The sequence below is a fragment of the Anopheles funestus genome, chromosome 3RL, assembly GCF_943734845.2.
Source record: "Anopheles funestus chromosome 3RL, idAnoFuneDA-416_04, whole genome shotgun sequence".
In the NCBI taxonomy this organism is placed as follows: domain Eukaryota; kingdom Metazoa; phylum Arthropoda; class Insecta; order Diptera; family Culicidae; genus Anopheles; species Anopheles funestus.
Genome location: NC_064599.1, coordinates 11637990 through 11658356, shown reverse-complemented (window position 1 = coordinate 11658356; position 20367 = coordinate 11637990). Strand labels below are relative to the sequence as shown.

General features: G+C 46.5%; 5 protein-coding genes across 5 annotated transcripts; 4 read left to right on the top strand and 1 right to left on the bottom strand.

Annotated features, from left to right (window-relative positions):
• Positions 1–783: 783 nt before the first annotated feature.
• On the top strand, positions 784–4577 carry LOC125772331 (dynein axonemal intermediate chain 7-like; the record flags this gene model as incomplete). The annotated part of the gene is made up of 8 exons (XM_049443907.1): positions 784–1122; positions 1178–1501; positions 1568–1746; positions 1855–2048; positions 2118–2441; positions 2516–3707; positions 3821–4298; positions 4364–4577. Coding segments are annotated over 8 exons (3168 nt in total), but the record flags the coding sequence as incomplete, so codon positions are not given.
• A 742-nt stretch (positions 4578–5319) lies between these two features.
• Positions 5320–8023, top strand: LOC125772330 (SPARC-related modular calcium-binding protein 2-like). Its single transcript, XM_049443906.1, has 6 exons — positions 5320–5448; positions 5841–5997; positions 6101–6361; positions 6583–6788; positions 6879–6993; positions 7533–8023. The coding sequence occupies exons 1-6, from the start codon at positions 5320–5322 to the stop codon at positions 8021–8023; spliced, it is 1359 nt and encodes a 452-aa protein (XP_049299863.1).
• Positions 8024–8749: 726 nt separating this feature from the next.
• On the top strand, positions 8750–9757 carry LOC125772329 (SPARC-related modular calcium-binding protein 2-like). Its single transcript, XM_049443905.1, has 4 exons — positions 8750–8848; positions 8917–9188; positions 9268–9402; positions 9472–9757. The coding sequence occupies exons 1-4, from the start codon at positions 8750–8752 to the stop codon at positions 9755–9757; spliced, it is 792 nt and encodes a 263-aa protein (XP_049299862.1).
• Positions 9758–10932: 1175 nt separating this feature from the next.
• LOC125767803 (uncharacterized) lies at positions 10933–19647 on the bottom strand. The gene is made up of 5 exons (XM_049434713.1): positions 18958–19647; positions 18245–18464; positions 12571–12893; positions 11952–12494; positions 10933–11874 (listed from the first exon to the last, which is right to left on the bottom strand). Exons 1-5 carry the CDS (start codon positions 19590–19592, stop codon positions 11337–11339), a joined length of 2259 nt encoding a protein of 752 aa, XP_049290670.1. The 5' UTR covers positions 19593–19647; the 3' UTR covers positions 10933–11336.
• On the top strand, positions 13038–15019 carry LOC125767829 (uncharacterized). Its single transcript, XM_049434746.1, has 3 exons — positions 13038–14217; positions 14287–14532; positions 14611–15019. The coding sequence occupies exons 1-3, from the start codon at positions 14070–14072 to the stop codon at positions 14748–14750; spliced, it is 534 nt and encodes a 177-aa protein (XP_049290703.1). The 5' UTR covers positions 13038–14069; the 3' UTR covers positions 14751–15019.
• Positions 19648–20367: the final 720 nt, after the last annotated feature.

The following is a 20367-nucleotide window of genomic DNA, read 5'->3' as shown; positions in this document are numbered from 1 at the left end:
AGGCGCGGTTTAGTTTGTTTATTCTGTGGTGGCGTTGTTGTGCAAGGCTTTCAATTTTTCATCGGTACAGTGAAAATCGTCCGGCGATTCTCATTAATCCGCGCTGCAAGGTATTCTGGGGACGAAGGGAACCGTGTATGGCCACAAGGGTGGGCGTGTGTTTGACGTGGGATGTGTAAGCGGGAGGTTTACCCCGTGAGTGTCAGTGTCAGTGAGCTTGCATGATTAGCTATTGCCGCTATTGTCTCGGTCGCCCCGTTGGTGGTGGCCTGTCAGAAGAACAGAGAAAGCGGAACAGACGAACCAGTATATAACCGTAAGGATAATTTCCATTATGTAGGTTTCCTTTTTTTTTGCTGATTCTGATATGTAACTGTCTGCCCCTATGATCCCAGCTCCTGCTTAGGACACCGGCTGCAGCATATAATTGGGCAGGAGCGCAGAAGGCGGAAGAGTGCCTCACATGCATGCACCCCCTTCCCTGCAAGCACCTACAGACGAAACTAAAGCAGGACCTCGATAGGACATCGAATGCAACCGCGCTTTAGTTCACTTCTAGCACATCACCGAGATGGTAGCATAATATGATTTTTGTGTCTTCTCAGTATTAGTGTCTCATTCCTTTGCTAACCTCAAAACTGTACCTTTAAAGAAAAGTTGCCTGACAGTGGTCTATTCGTGCCACTCCTTTAGCCGGTTGGTTGAGTTTAGCCTTGCTCCCCTTTTTTTTGTTTGGAAGCCTCATTTTGCAAAAACCTAATTCCTTCACTTTTCACACCTTGACATGGGCGTACCGTTCCGTGTGCCGTGCGCTCCACTTTTCCTTTGGTTTGCGTTTGGTTGCAGACTCCCAAAAAGAAAATGTCGAAGAAAGAACGTGCCCGGCTGGAAGCCGAACAGGCCGAACATCACCGGATGGAGCTGGAAAAGGAACGCCAGCGCAAGGTGGAGGAGGAGAAGATGCGTAAGGTGCGTGAAAAGGAGGAAGCGGAACGTAAGCAGGTGCAGGAGATAGTGGCCAACAAGTTGCGCAAGGTGCAGCTAGAGGAAAGCTACTGCTATTTTGCAAGCATACGCGACGAGGTGCGAAAAATGTTGGCCGAATCGAAGAAGGAGCGTGAGGTGAGCATTGACCGCCGTACTCGATGGAACTCCGGTTAAAGGTGTTGTCTTACAGTGGGAGCAATACATGCGGTGCAATGGACTACCGAACGCATTCGATCCATCCGATCTGAGAAAGTATCTACACATATGGTGCGAACACATTCGGGATGCCAACGAAGCGGAACGGAATTGGTTACTGCAGACGAACGAGCAGAGTATCCTTACGCAGAACGTGAATGTCGCGAACTTATCGGCCGAAAGTTTGAAACTGCAACAACCCCAAATTGGCAATACGTATGCATCCAAAGCAGAGGAAGTGTTGGGAATCCTGGAGGAAATAGATGAGGCTCTGCACGATTCGGATGTTAGACCATCGATGGTGCAGGATCTGAATGAGGTTAGAGCTGTGCTGTGTAATCGAATGTCACATATCTGTAAGAGTCGTGTCACTTTGTCATTCCAGCTGAAGGTAGAATTTCGAAACGTGCTTGCCGAATATATCGATGAGTTTGCGTACAAAATACTGAGCAACATTAATCGAGATATGGAGTTGCATGGGCTGCTGGAAGTGTCGCACAAGTTCGAGTCGGAAGTGTTTAAAGCTCATTTGTTTGGTCTACGGGACATGCCAACACCACAATTGTAATTATAGATTGCGTTTCTTTACCTATGAGAGATTGAGATAGGACAGAGAGGACACTATAAATAATGCTGATGATCATTATCGTATATATGTAATTACCCTATCAGAAATCCCAAGGAGCGCGCCAAGGAGGATAGCAAACACACGAGTATTGATTTCCCTAGCCTTGGTTTCCATTTGACACTGCCGGCCGCGGTAAAGTGTCATAAGGCAGCGATTCGAGGCCTCTGGATAAGCTATGATCACTGCAGTGACTATTGTCCCAGCTACGATATGCCATACCGTCCAGAGCTTCTAGCGGGTAATTATTCTAGGGGATTAAGCAATTTAAGCTCTGTATCGAGATTAACTTGTACACGATTTGGTATAGATTTGCGTATCATTAGCCGCATCGAGTGGAAAAAGCGGAAAGAAATTCTGAAGGCTGTTTACGAGGAGCCCAAGGAAAAGAAAACCGACTCCGATGAAGACGATCAGACTCCGCAGGATATCGATGTGGACAAGATCTATACGGAGCATGCGGACGAGCTGATGAAGAAGGAACGCACTAAGAAAGGTGCGAAGACGCTTAATTTGGGTGAGCACGATGTGAACATGCGTAGTCACCGGATCGTGGCCGGTGTGTACGCTATCGACTATCTGGAACAACCGATGCAAGATGTAAAAATTGCCAAGAAAACATTCCTCCGAACAGGTACTCAAGATTTTCCTGACATAGAAGTTAACAATTAGTTTAATTCGATCTATCGCACACTGTCGCCCTGGCAGTTCCACAACCGGGTAAGCTGAAGCGTAAAACGTTCTACCAACCCTATCGACCACCGCCAACACCTCAACCGGGTGTACGACGTCTTCCCGAGGAGATAGAGGCGGAAATCAAACAGATGGAAGAAAACCTCGACAAGCTCGCGCTGGTTTCGGTTCAGCTGCCGGAGAACGTGTTCTGGTTCGAACCTCCGATCGTATGCCGCTGGGAGCTGAAGGAAGAAACGCTCGAGTCGGATCCAAGCTTCTCGAAGTATCTTGATCGCCTCGAAAAAGCACAGCAAGCGGCCAAGGAGCGGAACGAACGTTCGAATCTAGATCGACGTACGAAGTACGTGGAAGACTTTAACATTCTCGACGTCCCTCAGCACATCCCACTGCGTGCAATAGTGACGGATTTCGTGATACCGAAGCTACCGGACAGCTGCAGCATCAAGATATCGGTGGCAGAAGACAAACGGCGTGCTACACCGTCGGCGGGTGGGAAACGATCATCGAAACAGAAGCGGCGTCTACACAAGATGCCCTCGAGTGTCTCACTGAGCAGCATCGTGTATGAGACGAAGATACCGGACTTTTTGTTCGCGACGCGTATGCCACTGCGTGTGCTGAAGGTGCTGGATCGTCGTAATCGCCAGTGTTACCCGTATACGGCCACTTCCGACAGTGACGATCTGGATGATTACGATGAGTCGGATAACGATGTGGTACAGAATCGGAACACCAAACGCAAGGTGTACATGTTCTCGAGCTTCATGAAGGATTTGGACGAGCTGCTGGAATCAAAATCGCCTAAATTGCAGGCAAAAATTGAACAGGAACTGGCGGGTGGTACGACCGGTCAGTCAGGTGGACCCGGCAAGCAATCGTTGCAGGTGGCTCGTTCAGAGGATTCCCGTCCGGGACGCGGCGATAAAAGCGAGAAGGGAAAGAAGCCAGCCAAGAGCAAGTTTGATTCAGACGACGAGGAAATCGACTATGGCAATATTTTGGAGGTGGGAAACTATAGCATGGTGGAAAACGACAAACGCTACATCGGCAAGTGGTCGACGAGAGATGTGCACGATGTGAAGTTCAACGAGGACAAGCTCACGATCCAGTTCCGTGTTGGGCGTCTGGGATCGTTCGCGTTCGCCGCAAACCGTTACAGCAATGTACCCTACCAGTCCTGGGAGCTTAAACCGGACATTAAGAAGTACAGTATCTCGGTTTTGGACCATTTTAGTTTGGTAGAGATTGAGATATGATTTTGATTTCGTGTAATCGTGAAGAAGTACCTCCTCGTAAGACACTGTTTTGTAATTCTAGCCCGGGAACGGTCACTTTCTCACTCACCGCCTCAGTCGTAAGCACCGAAATGTCCATCACCGAAGCAGGATTTCGTGTCAACTCGCTCCAGGGAGGACCCACTCAGGCATTGCAGGAGATTCTCGGTGTGACAATGTCTCTGCGCAAGCTCATCAAAACACTACGACTTGCCGCTGTTGATCTGTTTCCGGAAGACGATGCGTTCAACTATACCGAGGGAACGTGCGAGAAGAACCCAATAATGGAATCGCACCTGTACGACTGTATGGGTCTGTTAGCGCTCACGCACAACTTTTCCTGGTCACGCTGGAACTTGCTGTCCGGCTGTCGAATGTGTGTCTTGCTGGTGCGTGAAATCGTCGAACATCGGCGACTTCCGAACCACTCCACCCTGCTCGTCACACCACTGAAGGCTTCCGTGATCGATACGGTGGAAGTGTCACCAGTGTTCAATCCGAATCCGGTCGAAGGCATGAATGTAATGCAGCGTACTGTCACCGTGTGTGTGGTAGATCGCTTCTTAACGTTTTACTTCTCTTGCAGCACTATGCCGATCTGTATCACCTGGGACGTGATCAGTCACAACCATCGTCGAGGATCAAGCAGGAAAAGATGAGTCCCATTCTGCGTGAGAATGTGACCCAGCTGCTAAAGTCAGTACGACCACTCAGTTTTGCCTAGACTGCAGTATAGACCGTATAGAAGCGATGTTTATTTAACATTAAGAGCAATAAAGAGAGAATGGCTTACGATTTAACCATGTCTAGCGTTTTCACAGTGTCTTGTCTCGTCACGGCAATTCAATTTGTAGCTATTCTGACGCATTCGCAAACGAGTGTCAAGGAGCGTAGCTGGTCAAACGCCACCTTATTTAGCACGAGCTAACGAGCAACAATGTTACCGGTTGAAATTGCTTTTATCTTATTCAAATTACTCGCCGGAGGACTCACCCTCGGGGGCTGCCAAACGTCGCGTGTATCAATAATAGCGCCACTCAATTAATAGGACAAGATCGTAAAACCGTTTAGGGGTAGTTTACGGGAACTGACGCGGTTCGGTACGGTGTGGTTTCTGCACCTCGAACCAACGATCGTGTAGCACGTTTGCAAACACAAACAGTGCGTAATGCAATCGAAAACAAACAGTTCTCCGTCCGTTTGTCCGTTTCCTTCCGTGCCCTGAGGGAAAAAGGCAGTTAGCGGTTATTACAAGCCATTAGGCAAAAAAGGGGTTGCAACTGAGTTTTTTTTATTCGTTTTTGCTATAGCGGTCGATCACCACTCAGTAGCTGGAGCAGAAACAGGAGAAATGGTAAAGCGAACAGCTGATATGGAAACGCCGGTACTGGTGACCGGTGGCCTCCGAGATTATTGAGATGTGGTAAATAAATAGACCAACCGGTCCTGGGGACCGTACTGAAAGCTAGGAATCACAAAAATTAATAATCACTAACGAGGGTCGGGGTAAAACGGACCGAACGGAGATGGGATGAACCCACAATGCCGCTGTACAGTATTTTTATTGCGGAACGTCTTAAATACGGTGAGTCCGGCCAGGCAGCCCTCTTGAACTCCTCACGGCGAAACGATAACGCTGGCGCCGGCCGGTTTGCGTACGACAACAGCGTGGTTCGTGATTGGGTGTATGTTTATTTCTGCCTGCCCATTTCTCGCCACGACTCGAATCGAACATGTTGTGTGGTAATAGCATCAGAATGCCGTAAAATCTTGCATTTTATTCCCGTTAATCATTGCCGCATCTGCAGGAACAGGCACCGAACAGGTGTGCTGGTGAATAAGCTAGATTGGTTATTAGATTAAGAATTGTATCTCTTTAGCATATACAATGGAAGAAAGCGGTCGATTAAATAACTGTTATTGCAACTTCAACTACAAAATCTTTTGAAATAAGATAACTTAAAATTTATGTCATAAAAAGAGCTACGTATCGTTCGATCACATGAAAAACCTTGATAATACACAAAATGTCTAAATGTGTAGGCCATTGCTTTATTCCTCAGATATCGGAATGTGCTGCAAAGGGAGGCGAATGTGACGAAAGCAAGGGAAGGCCCGTGTGTGGAAGTGACAATAAGACGTATCCTACACGCTGTCATCTGATCCGTGCGCAATGTAGTGGACATCAGGTCGCCTTCAAGCATCGAGGATCATGCAAAGGTAAGTCGTTGGTCGAATGGTTAAAGAATTGCTGAAGGATTGTCATCAAAATACACCTCGTAACCGATGAGACTTAATGGAGAGTACTATTAATCTTTCATAGATGTGTGCATTGCCTCACGAACTTATGCTCTCCAACAACGCGCCAACTCCCCGTACACGGTCAAGTACGTACCGAGATGTCGGGAGGATGGAACTTACGCACCGGTCCAGTGTATCGATGGTGGCGGTTGTTGGTGTGTTAATGGGCAAGGTAAGCAGCTGCCCAACACCATGGTTCAGCACGGGAAACCGATCTGTGTGAAGAAGGGCAAATCGAACCAACGGCGATCATCACCTCGCAACCCGGTTCGCAACAAGCGCAGTAAGTAACGGACAATCGTTGGTGAAAGCATTACATCTCTCCCAAGAACTTTAGGGTGAAGTCATATTCCTGTTCGAAAGGTGACACAATCCGATCGGTGTCGGGATTATGCAAATTGAGTGCCTTTCTCTTGTGGCATTCGGTCGCCGTACCCGAAAATAGCCACACTTCCTTGACTAACCTACATCCTCTTGGTTTTTTTTTGTTGTTGCTTAACACAGGTTGCAGTGGACTAGATCGCGCTGTTTTTAACACGAATCTGCTGAAGCTGTTCCAAAACGAGCATGTCCGGGTGCACCAGCACAATCTTACCGGTCCGATCAACGAAAAGGTGGTGCTGGACTGGAAGTTTGCCGTGATGGATCTCAATGGCAACAATCTGCTAGACAAGACGGAGTATCGCACGATGAAACGACTAATCAAGAAGGTTAGATAGTGGGGGAAGGGAACTTGGGGTGGGAAAATTCTGGATCCAAAACGTGACGACTAATGAAATGCTTCACCCGGTTCGTGATAGGTCGTGAAACCGAAACGCTGTGGCAGATCGTTCGGTAAGAACTGTGACGCAGACCAGGACGAACGACTATCGCGCAACGAATGGTACAACTGTTTAGCAAAAGACGACGTCACACGTGAGTAGTTCTCGACCGCCATATTTGTTGCGCTGGGTCCAGCTTTCTCAGTAGTTTTCCGGGTGGTTCTTTGCTCTTATTGCACTGTAACGAATTACAGCCTCTTTTGGGTAGTGCGTTTAATCTTTGGTAGCTGAAACTAATGTTCAAATTAACGTCACCTGCTACTGACCGTAGGTTCGACAGCCTACAATTACAATACAATAAGTTTTGTGAATACTAGATTTTATGTCCTAGCGGATGGGTGTCGGGTGTCCTTTAGGTACCGGCGAAAGATAATGCTGACTAAAGGACATTCGTCGCCATACAGCGTATATAACCTCGACTGTACTAGTTAATATGGTTTTACTCTTCTTCGTTCTTTTCTAACTACCATATGAATTCACTAATTTCGATACATCACATATCTTACGCACATACGTTTACTCCTTTCTCACATCCTTGGTTCTTTCGCCATCCTTCGGTTCCTTCTTGTGTCAAATCAAATTCCTCCCCCTCCCCTCATGCGCCCCTCGTATCGCAACGTCAAACATCTCTAGCTCACAACCCGTCGTCACAATCACCATCATCATCATCATCAATATCTAGTTCCTCTTCCGGTGGTTCTGGACACTATACAGTCCCCCATCTACATCATCATCAACATCATAGCACTCTCGGTGGGCTGTCACGCGGCAATGGTGGCATGGGTGGTGGGTCTATCGGTGGTACGGTAGGCGGAGGCGGCAGAGGCGGCGGCGGCGTCAACGGCGGCACCGGCGGTGGTGGTCACTTTCTGCGTGCCGACGACGACGACGACGACGATTCACAGAATATCTCAAATGATTTCACTGACGATGACGATGACGATCATTCAGAGAATGAGTACGATTCGGACGAACTGCCCGACAGTGATAATGCACTACTGAACGGATTGCAGTTGCCCGTTAACGGATTGCAGCCATACCTGTGTATGTATCTACTTACCTTCTTCTCGTCGATCATCATCCTTCTTCCTGAAATTTCCAACCTTACCGATATGGCCATTTAGGTGATTTTTTTTTCTTGTGATTTGTTGGCCAAATGTTCCCAAAAGAACATGACATATGCTAGAGGATCGCTGAAGCTGCTGCCCAGTATGGTACCGATTTGTAGTACCTCCGTAGCCATTATTGCTACTGCGAAGAGGGACTATGAAATACGGAAAGTTGTCTGTTGACGCATAAAACATGTAAAGGAACTTAATATATCAGTATCAGCACACTCTAGGTTAGATTGCACCGTAGAATATCTTGCGGGTCTTACCCTTAACCCGGCACTCAAATTCACACTGGTATCAACCGCACAGCACCTCAGTAAGAACCTGCGATCGTGTAGCAAAAATTGTAAACTAAATAAATTCCTCTCGACACTATGGTTTTGGCTTAATAACAACAAACTGTTCCGTGGGTTTTGACGCGATTCCAGTCCCACAGTACGGCCCAATCCGTCTAGACGGCTGGAATTCAAAATAAATCCCACACACACAAAAAACAACTCGTTCACAAATGTTCTTTGTTTTCCAATTCATACAAACAAAATTCATTACTAATGTTTCGGCTAAACTGCGCTTCTGGTGGCGTACAAAATTTAAACTTTCCAAAATTGAATGTTCAACCATAACTATTACCCCCCGTCCGTTCATGTTCCCTCTCACTTCCCGTTAAATGCTGCTGTGCAATACATGATCAGTTCAAAGTAATGACATATCTTTCTACCAGTGCTGCAGGGCAAGACTATGGTGGATCCCAAGGGAGAGGATGACGCGATCTTCAAGGATAGTGAGGCAGACTCGGACTGTTTGAGTGATCGCAAGTACGCTTTGGACGAACAGAAGGTAGGTTAGGTAGGTTCACTCTGAAGGTGACTTTGTACTAATCGGAGCTCCTTATCTCCCATTGTCAGTACGGCACGAACGCATTGTATGTACCAGAGTGTACACCAGATGGACGATACCAGCGTGTACAGTGTTACCGCTCAACAGGGTACTGTTGGTGCGTGAACGAAGATACCGGCAAGAATATTCCGGGCACATCGACAAAGGACGAGAAACCTGTCTGCGATCAGTACGCATCCTCTACGCGTCCGATGAAAGGATGTCCCGAGGAAAAGAAGGTAGAATTCCTCAAGGATTTGAAGGCATTCCTGAGCAAACAGGTGTCGACATCGTTCGCAGGGTAGGTTATATCGTACGATGCACAGGAATTGACGACAATGCCCACTCACTCACTAGGTATTGTTTCTATGCATTTGCAGCAAAATTATACCCGTTTGGAATACCGAGGAGGAAAAGATCGCTATATTGAGCTTTGTGCTTTTGGACAAAAATCAAAACAAACAACTGGAGCGGAAGGAATGGAAAGCTTTTCGTGAGCTAGTCACCGCTACAAGGTACGACCATTACACAAGATCAACTTCAGGATACTATTTTCCTAAACGACTATTCAATCTTCTTTGTAGACAACTTCGCAAATGTGGCAAAAAAATGCCCCGCTATTGTGATGTAAACAGCGACCGGAAGATAACACTCTCCGAATGGATGAGTTGCTTGGATGGTAAACGAAACAGTTCGGTGGACGTGGCAGCCATGAGCGCACCCTTGGTGCAGGCTGAGTTGAAGTCTTCTAGCAGCAGCAGCAGCAGCAGCAGCAGTAGTAATGGTGGAAGCAGCACTATCACATCCTCAGCGACTAGCTCAAAGTTTAAGGGAAGAAACCCATTAGAGTTTGTGCTGAAGAGTGACTAGGCGCGTGTCGGATCCATCGGTCGAACGCGGCATCCAGAATAGCGAGACTTAAATCCTAAACGCATCGAATAGTGTCTGATTTGTTTTCTCGATGGTCAGATTGCAGGAAGCCGTGCAAGCAATAGCTCTGTGCCCGTTGCCGATGCCATGGAGTGGTTCGTATTTTGCTTATTATAGTATGCCGTCTTGATTCCACTCAGTATTGCACCGTGGTGACCGTTTTAATGCTTTCCACGGATTGTTATACTAATACCATATCCAGTGATAGTGAAGCGAGCTTTCCTTGTGTTGTTGCACATGGCGAATACCATGTCAGATGGGGTTTGGTTTGAATAGTATAGTTGCTGCAGTAGCTGTACGCGGCAGAACAGTTTAGGCGAGGATCAGTATTAGCAATCGATGGCGCTATAGACCAATCCTGGAAGGGAATCGGGGCATTATCGGGAACGATCCGACGTTACCGTGCAGGTTCTTCATCTAGTGCCAGGTGCTCATCATTGGCTGGCGGCGATAGAGAGTATTCGTCCGCCCCGGTAGAAGTCGTTTCCATCCACCAGTTTGCGGCTTTTTGTGCCTAATGAAATTGCTAAAAGTGCGTGTGATATATGTTATTCATTTCTAATGTGTTTATATTTAAGTAAAACCCTAACATACCGAGTAGACAAGAGGTAGAAAATATTTTACCACATAACAGAGTACTAAGCGCGCGCGCGCGAGAGAGAAAGAATGGAGCAAGCAGTAAACAGTCGAAGAACGTTTATGCACTGGTTAAACATATTACGGTTAAGATTGAAATAAGTACAGAGTAAGGGAAATAGTACGAAACAATACGATATTTAACGCGTACAGGAGAGGCATTAGAAGAGAGTTTCTTGCTTAAACGTCAAATTCGGTAACAGAAATGTTGCTAGAACCTATTTATCTTCGGACTTTGTTGCTCCTCATCATATCACAATCAGGCTTTTGAAGTAGTTTCATTTTCTGCGTGAAACAGAATGTACTAGATGAGACGTTAATAGCCAATAAGGATTGAGATTGTTTTTTTTTTGTATGCAAATAATAGGTATGGCTTCCGCAGGTCGACTAATGTTTAAGCTAATTTTAGCCAGTGCTTACAATTACTTATTGTTTTTTTTTGTAAGTGCATAACGACATGAAAGAAAGACGTCCTGGCGTTCTCGGCAACTTCGATGGTGCTATTTATTTGTGCGCTTTGTATCTAGTGGGATCTGCAACTGGATTCAAGGCTTAGAACACACAAATCGAAGTACATCACTACCATCTTGCTAATCGATCACACGGTTCCTCTTCTGCTACAAATAAGCGAAAAACATTAACATTAAACTCTGGTCAAGTATCAACGGAACAGAAACAGTACTAACGAAGACATAAGTTTCAAATCACATCCGTAACACACATACAGGTAGTGTTCCCCGACAGTGTCGGAGTCACCGGGCACCGTATACTTCTCAGCCATCGTACACTTCCTATCACAGTTCTCCACGTCAGCTACACCACGGCGTACAACATACAAACAAAGTGATAGCAAAAAACACAAAATCTAGACACACTTAGCACTTCAGTATGCGCTTTCTGCAACAATTGGATGTTCCTGCTCACTGCTATTGTGCTCGTTCGGTACTGTTGGTGGTTCCTCCGGTATGGTAAGCTGTAAATTCTCGCCCTTCTGTTGGTATTGAAACTCCTCGAATGTGGTCCCATTTTCGAATGTTCCATTTTCTGGTGAACTTTCACCGCCGGTTCCAGTTTCGGTGCCATTTTCAATGCTTTGGCGGTTTTTCTTTTTCTGCAGGACACGCAGCTCGGTTGGAGTGAGCATTCCACGAAGGATGGTATCGTACGACACGGCCAAACCCTTCTTAGACATCTTGAGAAACAGTCGATAACATTCCTGTTCTTTAGGCGTCTGAAGATCACCGTTGGTAGAAACATTTACCGTACCACTGTTGGATGTCTTGTTAGCGTTTCCTTTAACGCTACCGACATTAGTGGACGGTATCGTTGCAGTTTCCGTGAATGAGCTGTTGTCGTTAAGGTGATCGCTTCCAGCATCGTCGGACGGATCGCTCTGCTTATCGTCCGTATCTTTATCCTCACTGAAAAAAGAAAACCCGCAGGAACGCAGTACAGCATCAAAATCTGTCTGAATCACACAAGCATTGTAAGTGCTCACCTTCGCTCCTTGTCCTTATTCAACTGGAAAGCATTGAGCGTACTAACGAGCTGCTGCGTACGACGAATTCTGCTTGCCACCGTCGGTTGAAACGTTGGCTTACGGTAATCCCGATTGAGTCCGGCTGTGGCGACCGGTTTGAGGTCGCTCTCCTGAAACGACACAGACTTGCCGGCTTTCTTGAGCATCGGAGCGCGTCCCTTGGCGAGATGGGCTGAGGAAAATTGTGTCCTGTGATAGGTGACCGGCGGTGCTGCGGTAGCTGTTGGCGACTGTTGTCCAGTATTGCCCGGGGATGTTTGCGTCGCGTCTTGCTCCTTTTCCGAGTCACTACCACCGGAACTGAGCAGCGAAACGAGCGTCTCTATATCGCAAGGACCGCCTAGTACGGAGCGGGACCGCATGGGCAAAATGCAGGCAGGTACTTGCCGACCATTCGACCCCGACCCGTGCTGTAGTCCGCCCATTCCCGGTGGGCCCACTTTGCTGCATCCATCATCACTAAACTCATCTTCCTCACAGATATTATACTCGTCTTTCTCCCTAAAGGGAACGGTTGCGGAGACACAAGATCGTTAACGAGAGAAAGCAAAGTGGGCAATTGAATTCGTTCGCTTACCTTAACACTTTCCTGCGGCGTGGCTTTTTCTTGCCTTGCAGTAGTTTCGTCGCTTCAGTATCAGCTGGACGGATCGGTGCGGACATAGCCCGCACCAATGGCGGATGGCGTCGATCGTGAGCTTCCGAATTTTGCCGGTTCGCCTGAAACTGTGCCCTACGCTGGGCCAGTGAAGAGGTTCTTCCACTCGAGCTGGAACCGTTGCTAACGCTTGTTATTGCATTCGAGGTCCCCGCACCAGCCTGGGAAGCGTTCGGTGTGCCGTTGCTGGTTGTTCCGTTGGTGGGTTTGCTTTTTCCACCGGCAGTTGCAGTGTCGGAGGACTGGAACGGAAAATAGCGCAATGGAAAGCGAACGAAAATTAGCAAAACAAAAATCGTTAGTCGATGGGGTGAGGGTGAAAGTCACATATCAAGTTGTCAGTTCAGCGACTCCTCGTCCATTGTGCTTTTGGGGTGTTTGTTTTATTTGTGTTGTTTTTTTTCTTTCTTTTCGCTCAAAGTCGACACGATGGAAAAAGTTTCTAATTCCTCATTCCAATAGAACTCTCCAGTAGAAAAGGGCGATGAAAACTCACGAAAGCAGTAACAGCTTTAGCACGTGCAGTTTGTAGGAACAGTGACGCAATTCCGGTGCAGTGGTGAAACTTTGCAATACATTTGCAAACACCTGCTACCGGGGGCGAGCTTCATTGCGGCTCTAGCACAAGCAATGGCGTTGCTGTCACGTGTAATTGACATGTAATTTAACACTTTCGAACTGCCCGAGAGCGGGCACGGGACGGTAGAATCCGGGACGAGTAACTAATCGCCAGTACTTAGCTGCTTTCGCAACACTAATGCTGCTGCCAATCATGGCACCGATCGACAGCTTCCTAAAAACTTCATGTTGAAGTGTCGAATTTTCGGTAGTGAGATACAATATTGCAATAATTTGTACATGTTTAGCGTGCCAAGAATAAACCGTACGAACACATCTGATGTCTGGTCCTATTTATTGCCATGTCACTCATCATTTTCGGCACATTTGACGATTGCACATTCCAGATCGATGAAACATTCAACGGTGAGATCACACAAACCTCACTTTACAATTGATCAAACGTAATACAATTATATTGCTTAACATCTTTTCTAGTCATCCATCATTTCGATTTCAATTTTTTGCAATTCCAATTTAACATTATCTATCCAGCTTGCCGACACTGATAACATTTACATACGAAACGATATACACTTCGTCAGACAAATGCTCAAAAAATTAAGTTGATCATTAAAATTTCAAGTGTCGAAAACATTTGTAAAAAAGACACTCTGTTAAACGATCTGAAGTAAGAAATCATGGATGAAGCACATCTTCATTTTTAAAACACACACATTCTGGTGTAACATATTATTATTTGACCATCTGTACCGGGACACTACCATACACAGATGTGAGGAGAGTTTATCTCGATCGCTTTATCTCCTGATACGAGTTGGCACCAAAAGTGTTCTTAGATGATGGTTTGGCATTTTCGTTTGGCAGTTTCAAGGAAGTCGTTCGTTGGATTGCCTCGATCGTTCAAGTGCACGAGTGTTCTTATGCCGGTTAGAATGGATCGTATTACGGGTTTTGCGGTGTTATTATTAGTGCTGGTTTTGGAAGGTACATCGTGCTTATGAGCCCATGTTTGGCGAGCTACAACACCTGAAAAAATAATTATTTTGTTTAAAGCCAATTCGCAGCTGGTTTGCTATTCCTGTAACAATTGTGAGGGAAACCCTCTGGGTGCTGTCATATGCGGGTATCCTTCGGGTGGAGGTGGCAGCGGTGTAGGACCCACCCTACCAACCTCTCCTTACCCTACTGTCCCAACAACGACGGCATGGCCACAGGTAACATGGTATCCACCGTTGTCTTCCACCGTTACACCGTGGGGTCGATCGACCGGTTACGTGTGTTACCGGGTTCAGCGTTACGGTATGTAACGGACATCTACTAAACGTACTGAGCTTATCCTACATGAACCTAACTCATTTATCACTACTTCTATTGCAGTTCCTTCGGAAAATCGTTACACGCTCGACAGAGGCTGTGCGCTACAGCTTAACTCATTCGATACGACCTGCAGAAGTGTAACCGGCAATCAGGGTTACATTAATTGTGAATTCTGTGTCGGTTCGCTGTGTAACTACTGATGTAATTGCGCTTAATCATTCGTTGGAATTCATCCCCTGGTACGTTCCCCAAAAAAAAAACGACGCGAGTCATCATCAATCATCCATGGTCCGGCTGGTCACGATGCGGCGGTGATGATTTCCGAAGGTCTTCGCAAACAGCCACCGTCGCCTTTAGGTTAGACAGCATAGTTATCGTGCTATCGTATTATCAGCGTTTCTATCGTAGTTACGCATCAATAAAGCACAACGCAACGGAGCGTTGGAAATACCCCAGAAAGCACGACGACATATGCAAATTGGAAGTGATAATACTAATCATGATGATGGGACAATCGATGTTGAGTGTCTGGTGTTGGGTTTTATGCAGCTGAGCTTGCTCGAATGCTTAGTGAACTTATCTCTGAAGAACTGGAGAACAACTGGAAAGCTAACGCTTGAGACCAAGTTCGATTTTTTCCAGATCTATCGCATGAAGCGAAAAGAATTCTTCGTCTCTTTTCTCTCATTGAAATCCCCCGTCGGTAAAGTTAAATATCTTTCAGAATCGAGAATCTGATATCATGAATACTGATAGGAGTATGAATATAGATATTAGTAGTGTCAATGAGCTGACACACCACAGTAAAAACATGAACTCGCTCAGCTCATCCGAGTGAGATATTTGACAAAAGATTAGCTACAGTTTAACAATCACTACAAAGAAACTATGAAGATACCACTTTTTGAGTGAGGAGTTGAGGTGTTTCGTGAACGTTGTACATGTTTCTAGCACCAAACAAATCAAGGACGCCCTGAAGGCCCTTGTCTTGATGTTTTCGTTGTCGTGTTTCGTTTTGTTCACTTCCCAAAAGTTCACCACTTTGGGAACTACGTTGTGTTCCGAATTTTCGATATCTAGAGGATCTATCTTTCAATTATTTGTTTTATCTACACAATGTCTTACCTTATGTATAACACTCTTTTGGCTACTATTGGTTTGCTAGTGCACATGCAATGCACATTTGCTACACGTGATATTGAAGTGGATAGAGCTTGGTAATAACCTGAGGAACAGGATGGTTGCTTAATTACTTCCTTATGGTAGTTTTCGAGGGTTCCCTGCAGCGTGGTAAACGTTTTACAGAGTTAAGGTGGCACTCGTTTAGGAATCACAATCTTCCTTCATTTGCAGCGGGGTTAAGGAGAGACTTTGTTATACAAATTACGCAACGATGCACAACATAGTTAAAAATATACACGAAGACTTGGGAAGAGTTTGGACACTGCTTGGTGTAAGCTTTACGATTTAGGCACACAAATGTATACAAACTATAATCCTGTAAGTAGTTCTGGGAGTAAATCTAATCTTCACATGGCACACACACACAGACTCCCCTAACTCTAACAACTCTCTCCCTCCTTAGCCAGAAGGGCGGACACTAAAAGCCCAAGATGCACTTTCCACGTTATCGTGCAATCGAGCTGCAGGAATTTATTGGTTGTGCCTAGCCTCACCGTTCGGCAGCAACTGGCACACGGTAGCAACTTACCGCACCATGAGCATACACCGTATAGGACGGAATACAGAAAGAAACACCCCGTATCTACCCCCTCTCTATGCAAAAGCTATGCAATAAGCTGCACTTTGTGCCACGGCAGAACAGAATACAAGCTGTGAAACAAACAGTGCTCGTGGGTGTTGGATTTATGGTGTTCTGATTTCCCGATTGAATTCTACCCTGCCGCTAGAGCAGGTGGAAACACTAAGGATTGTGTTCAATATCGCACAAATAGCGATACCCCCCGTTCCCGTTTAATGAACGGAAAATATGCTCGGCACGGACAAACAAATCGGAAGCAGTCACGAACTCCGCCATCGTTGGAGTTGCATTTTTAATCGAACCGACCAGCTGACCTAGTTGTGCTATCGGGGAAGCTCGGGGCAGGTTTTGCCCCACTGACTGACGCTGTCGTCAGTCGAGTCAAACAGCAGCTGACAGCTCGAGAGATATGCACCTTCCACTTTGCCAGCAAGGACTCTGCTGCTGGAATTACAAAACGATAGGTGTTTATGTAGAAGAGGGATGTTTAATGTTGCCTTCAACGCCTGCACAACTGCCAAACAAGACCTTTGGCTGGATTTAATCGCATAAAGCTTACCAAATATAGCTTTATTGCTTTGCAAGGGATATTTCGCTGAACGTTCGTGTGTAAAGCGATTAATTCGACTTAGAATTATATTACATTCCCTTTTACAACGCCTAAATGTATGCATGAATTACCAAATAAAACGCTTTTTAGTTCGAATTAATGGAGTGAAGGGTTATTTGGTGAAATGCCTTGCATACCTTTAGGCGTACACAAGACAGTTTAACCGACATCACAATTGATGGAGCGTGCAGCGGAGCTTCTGCACGCTGCAGAGGGTTTGAGTGGGAAGGGGAAAGGAGGATACTTACAGTCCGGTGGACAATGCCAACCTGGGCTGTTCGTGTGGGGAGAGGGAGAAAGGAATTGGTCTTGAGTGTTGGACGATGCCGAACTACTCTGGACCAAGGGAGGAGGAAGGAAACGGAGACTCAAACCCTTGGCAAAGCGGACCGATTACGCCGGAGAACACCTTATGGTGTCATACAATTGCTACCAGTTACGGACTTTTGTATGAGCATAAGGCTGGACGAATCGGGGATGTGAATTAATAAACTCGACTCCTAACCGTTTGCCGAAGAGACTTTACATTTTATTTTGCTATTATACGACTACAATCTGCCGTGTCTCGTTAGCGATGCGCAACTATTCTACAATAAGTGAGTCCAAGTACCAAAACACTAACAAGGTAACAAATACTGCGCAAGAGACTCAGCGCAATCTCTGCATGCATTTAGGCGCATGGTTTTGATTCCAACAACAATACTTCAAATTAATCACTAAATGCACCAAGTTGAAGATAATTTTAAGGAAATAACATTGAAACCAACAAATACTTGCTATCTTGGCACAATAATTTAGGAGATTTTTTCCCCTTAATAATTACAAACTTCATATTCGGCGAGACCGGGCCAAACTAGCACACTGACCTTCGACTTGTTTAAATTCCTTGCTACCAAGCAAGCAAGTTCTTTTTCACCAAACACAAATCTAGCAAAACGCAAATCGTCTCGAACTATTATCGACTGCATTGTTTGTAACCGGTGGATATCATTATCAAGTTCGACGTAATGGAGCCGCCTGGTGGCCTACTTTCCACCACCGGTGACGACGACCTCATTCGAACCTCGTGTCGGTTTTTTGTTTTGTTGGCGTTTCGTTTCTTCTCCTTTGTGCGGTTTGGAATTTTTCGGGGGTTTGAGTTTTGAAGCTCCCGGAGCTTAACCATCGAACACGGACCCACCTTAACAACGCAATTCCTCGCTAGGGAGTCATATCGGAAAATCGGGACACTTTTGCAGCTGTTCCTCGAGGTTCACTAACCTCGTGGCGTGGGACACGTGTTTTTTTTATAAATGGATTTTTAATTTCTAAAAAAAACTTACCATGTTCGTGATGGATGGTTCCTGCTTGGAGTAGGAAGCGATCGGTCGGCTAGTGTTGTTTCCCTGCTGTAGTGCTGTTACTGTCGTTGGGGTTGCACCCTCTGTATCGCTCATACCGGTGTCGGACGAATCCTGCTGTACGGTTTGTCCCAGAAAGATTTTTATGTTGATCCGTGAATCTTTGTTCGATTTGAGCCCTTTTTTAGCATTACTATCGGGTCTGCGGTCGAGAAGAAATGGGAAAATCATTAGCGATGGTAATAACCGATGTTTAAGAACTACTAAGAATAATACATTCTAAAACGAATAGCAATTTCTAAAGCAATAAGAGCTTGTGGAATAAAAATAATATTTCAACTACGCTTTACAAAGTGCACTCTAAACAACTCGAACATTTTTCTTAAAAAAAAAAAACAAATAAAAATTAGCAAAACCACTTTTTACACGAATCAAATACACTATATTGAATTAATTAATTAAAATTAAATATCACTTCTTGTGAGTGCGAACTAGGCGTACTGATTACTAAACTATTAAGTGTCTTTCCACTACTGTAGCACTTTTAACATTCTAATATATCTCCATTAAATCATGAAATTGCTCCGGTCTTCATGATCAACCACTATCACTTAACCACATGTCTCGCGATGCGTTTAATCCTTTGCTTGATAAAAATAATTAAAATTAAAAGATCTGATCACCGAAATACGCACTCATTTCTTTGTCCACTCGCGGACCGTTGCTGCTGCTGCTTCCGGTTGAAGGCCCACCCGTCACCACCCATCTCGTCCCGGTCGGCACCCACCGCCAAAGGGATGGTACCACCCGCACCGGATGCAACCGTCGCCATCCCGGACGCGATGGACGATGCTACCAGAATGTTCCGATCGAGGGATAGCTGCTTGCAAAGGATCGCTCTCCGGCCGGCCCTGACGGTGGTTCGTTCGTCCGTCGTAGTCGTTAGCAGACCGCCGGCACTGGCACTGGATGGACGACGGCGCTGCTGCTGACCAACGTCCGCACCGTCCGCACCGTCCTCGCCGCCGTGTGGTGTAGGGCGCGATCGTACCAAGGAGGCACTTGCACCACGGTGGGCCTGATTGTAGGTGTGATAGGTTTGCAAACGGTTCGTGTGAATGATCGCACCGGTGACGAGAAAGTGACAGAAGTCGGTATCGGGCCGGACAGGCAACGGTGTGCTAGTAGTTACCGATTGGGAACGTCCACCGCCGGGCAGGGGTCGACGTGCGGGTGACGGCGGTTCGATGCAGGACAGCTGCTTCCGGAGCGCTGCTGGATGCCTTCCCGGCGGCGGTCGGGACCAGTTTAAGCAGCGAGCGCTCGACATGATGCTGTTTTAAGCGAAAAAACCGCAATTCCGAAACCAACGAAGGGAGGGGCGAGGGAGGGGGAAGGGAGGGAGAGGAAGGTATTGTGATGGGTTTGATGGGGGGTATGTAAATTCACAACACGGATCGCTTGCACGAAACACCCCCCCGAAATGCAAACCAACAAACCAAACGAAATGGAAAATGAAAACGGGGAGAGAAAAGAATGTCAGGACGTCTGAAAGCCGATTGGAAAGTCGCGCGCTTGGAATTGGCGGGATCATCGACTAGTGCCGAAAGGGCGACGGATCCGAACTCCTCGAAACTGACGAGCCCGTTTTTCCCTGCCGTAACACGAACGATATCGAACACGAATCCCGGCACACTAAACAGCGGTAACACCACGACCGCAATAAATGAAAGTAAAAACCGGAACGAAACCCCCCCGCGTCACTGCCCTGTCGGGGGTGACGAGGAAAGGATCACCTGCACCAGCGTTTTTTTTGGTGTTGCTTCGTTTGTTGCCCTCCAGCCAGAGAGAAAGGTTCTCGCTTCCGCCACCTCGCTTCAGCACTCTTCACCCTGCTCCGCTCCGAAGTGCGAGTCGTTAGGATATGCGGTTTTATGATCGTTATTTTATCGAAAACGGATTGACAGGACGAGCAATGTACGCACGGCACGATGGGCGGATTGACATCGTGTAACAAGCTACGGTGGCACCGAAAGGCTGATGGAGACGCCTGGCTTCCGGTCCCGGCGAGTGTCCCGCACTGACTTGACTGTTGGCGCGCGTAT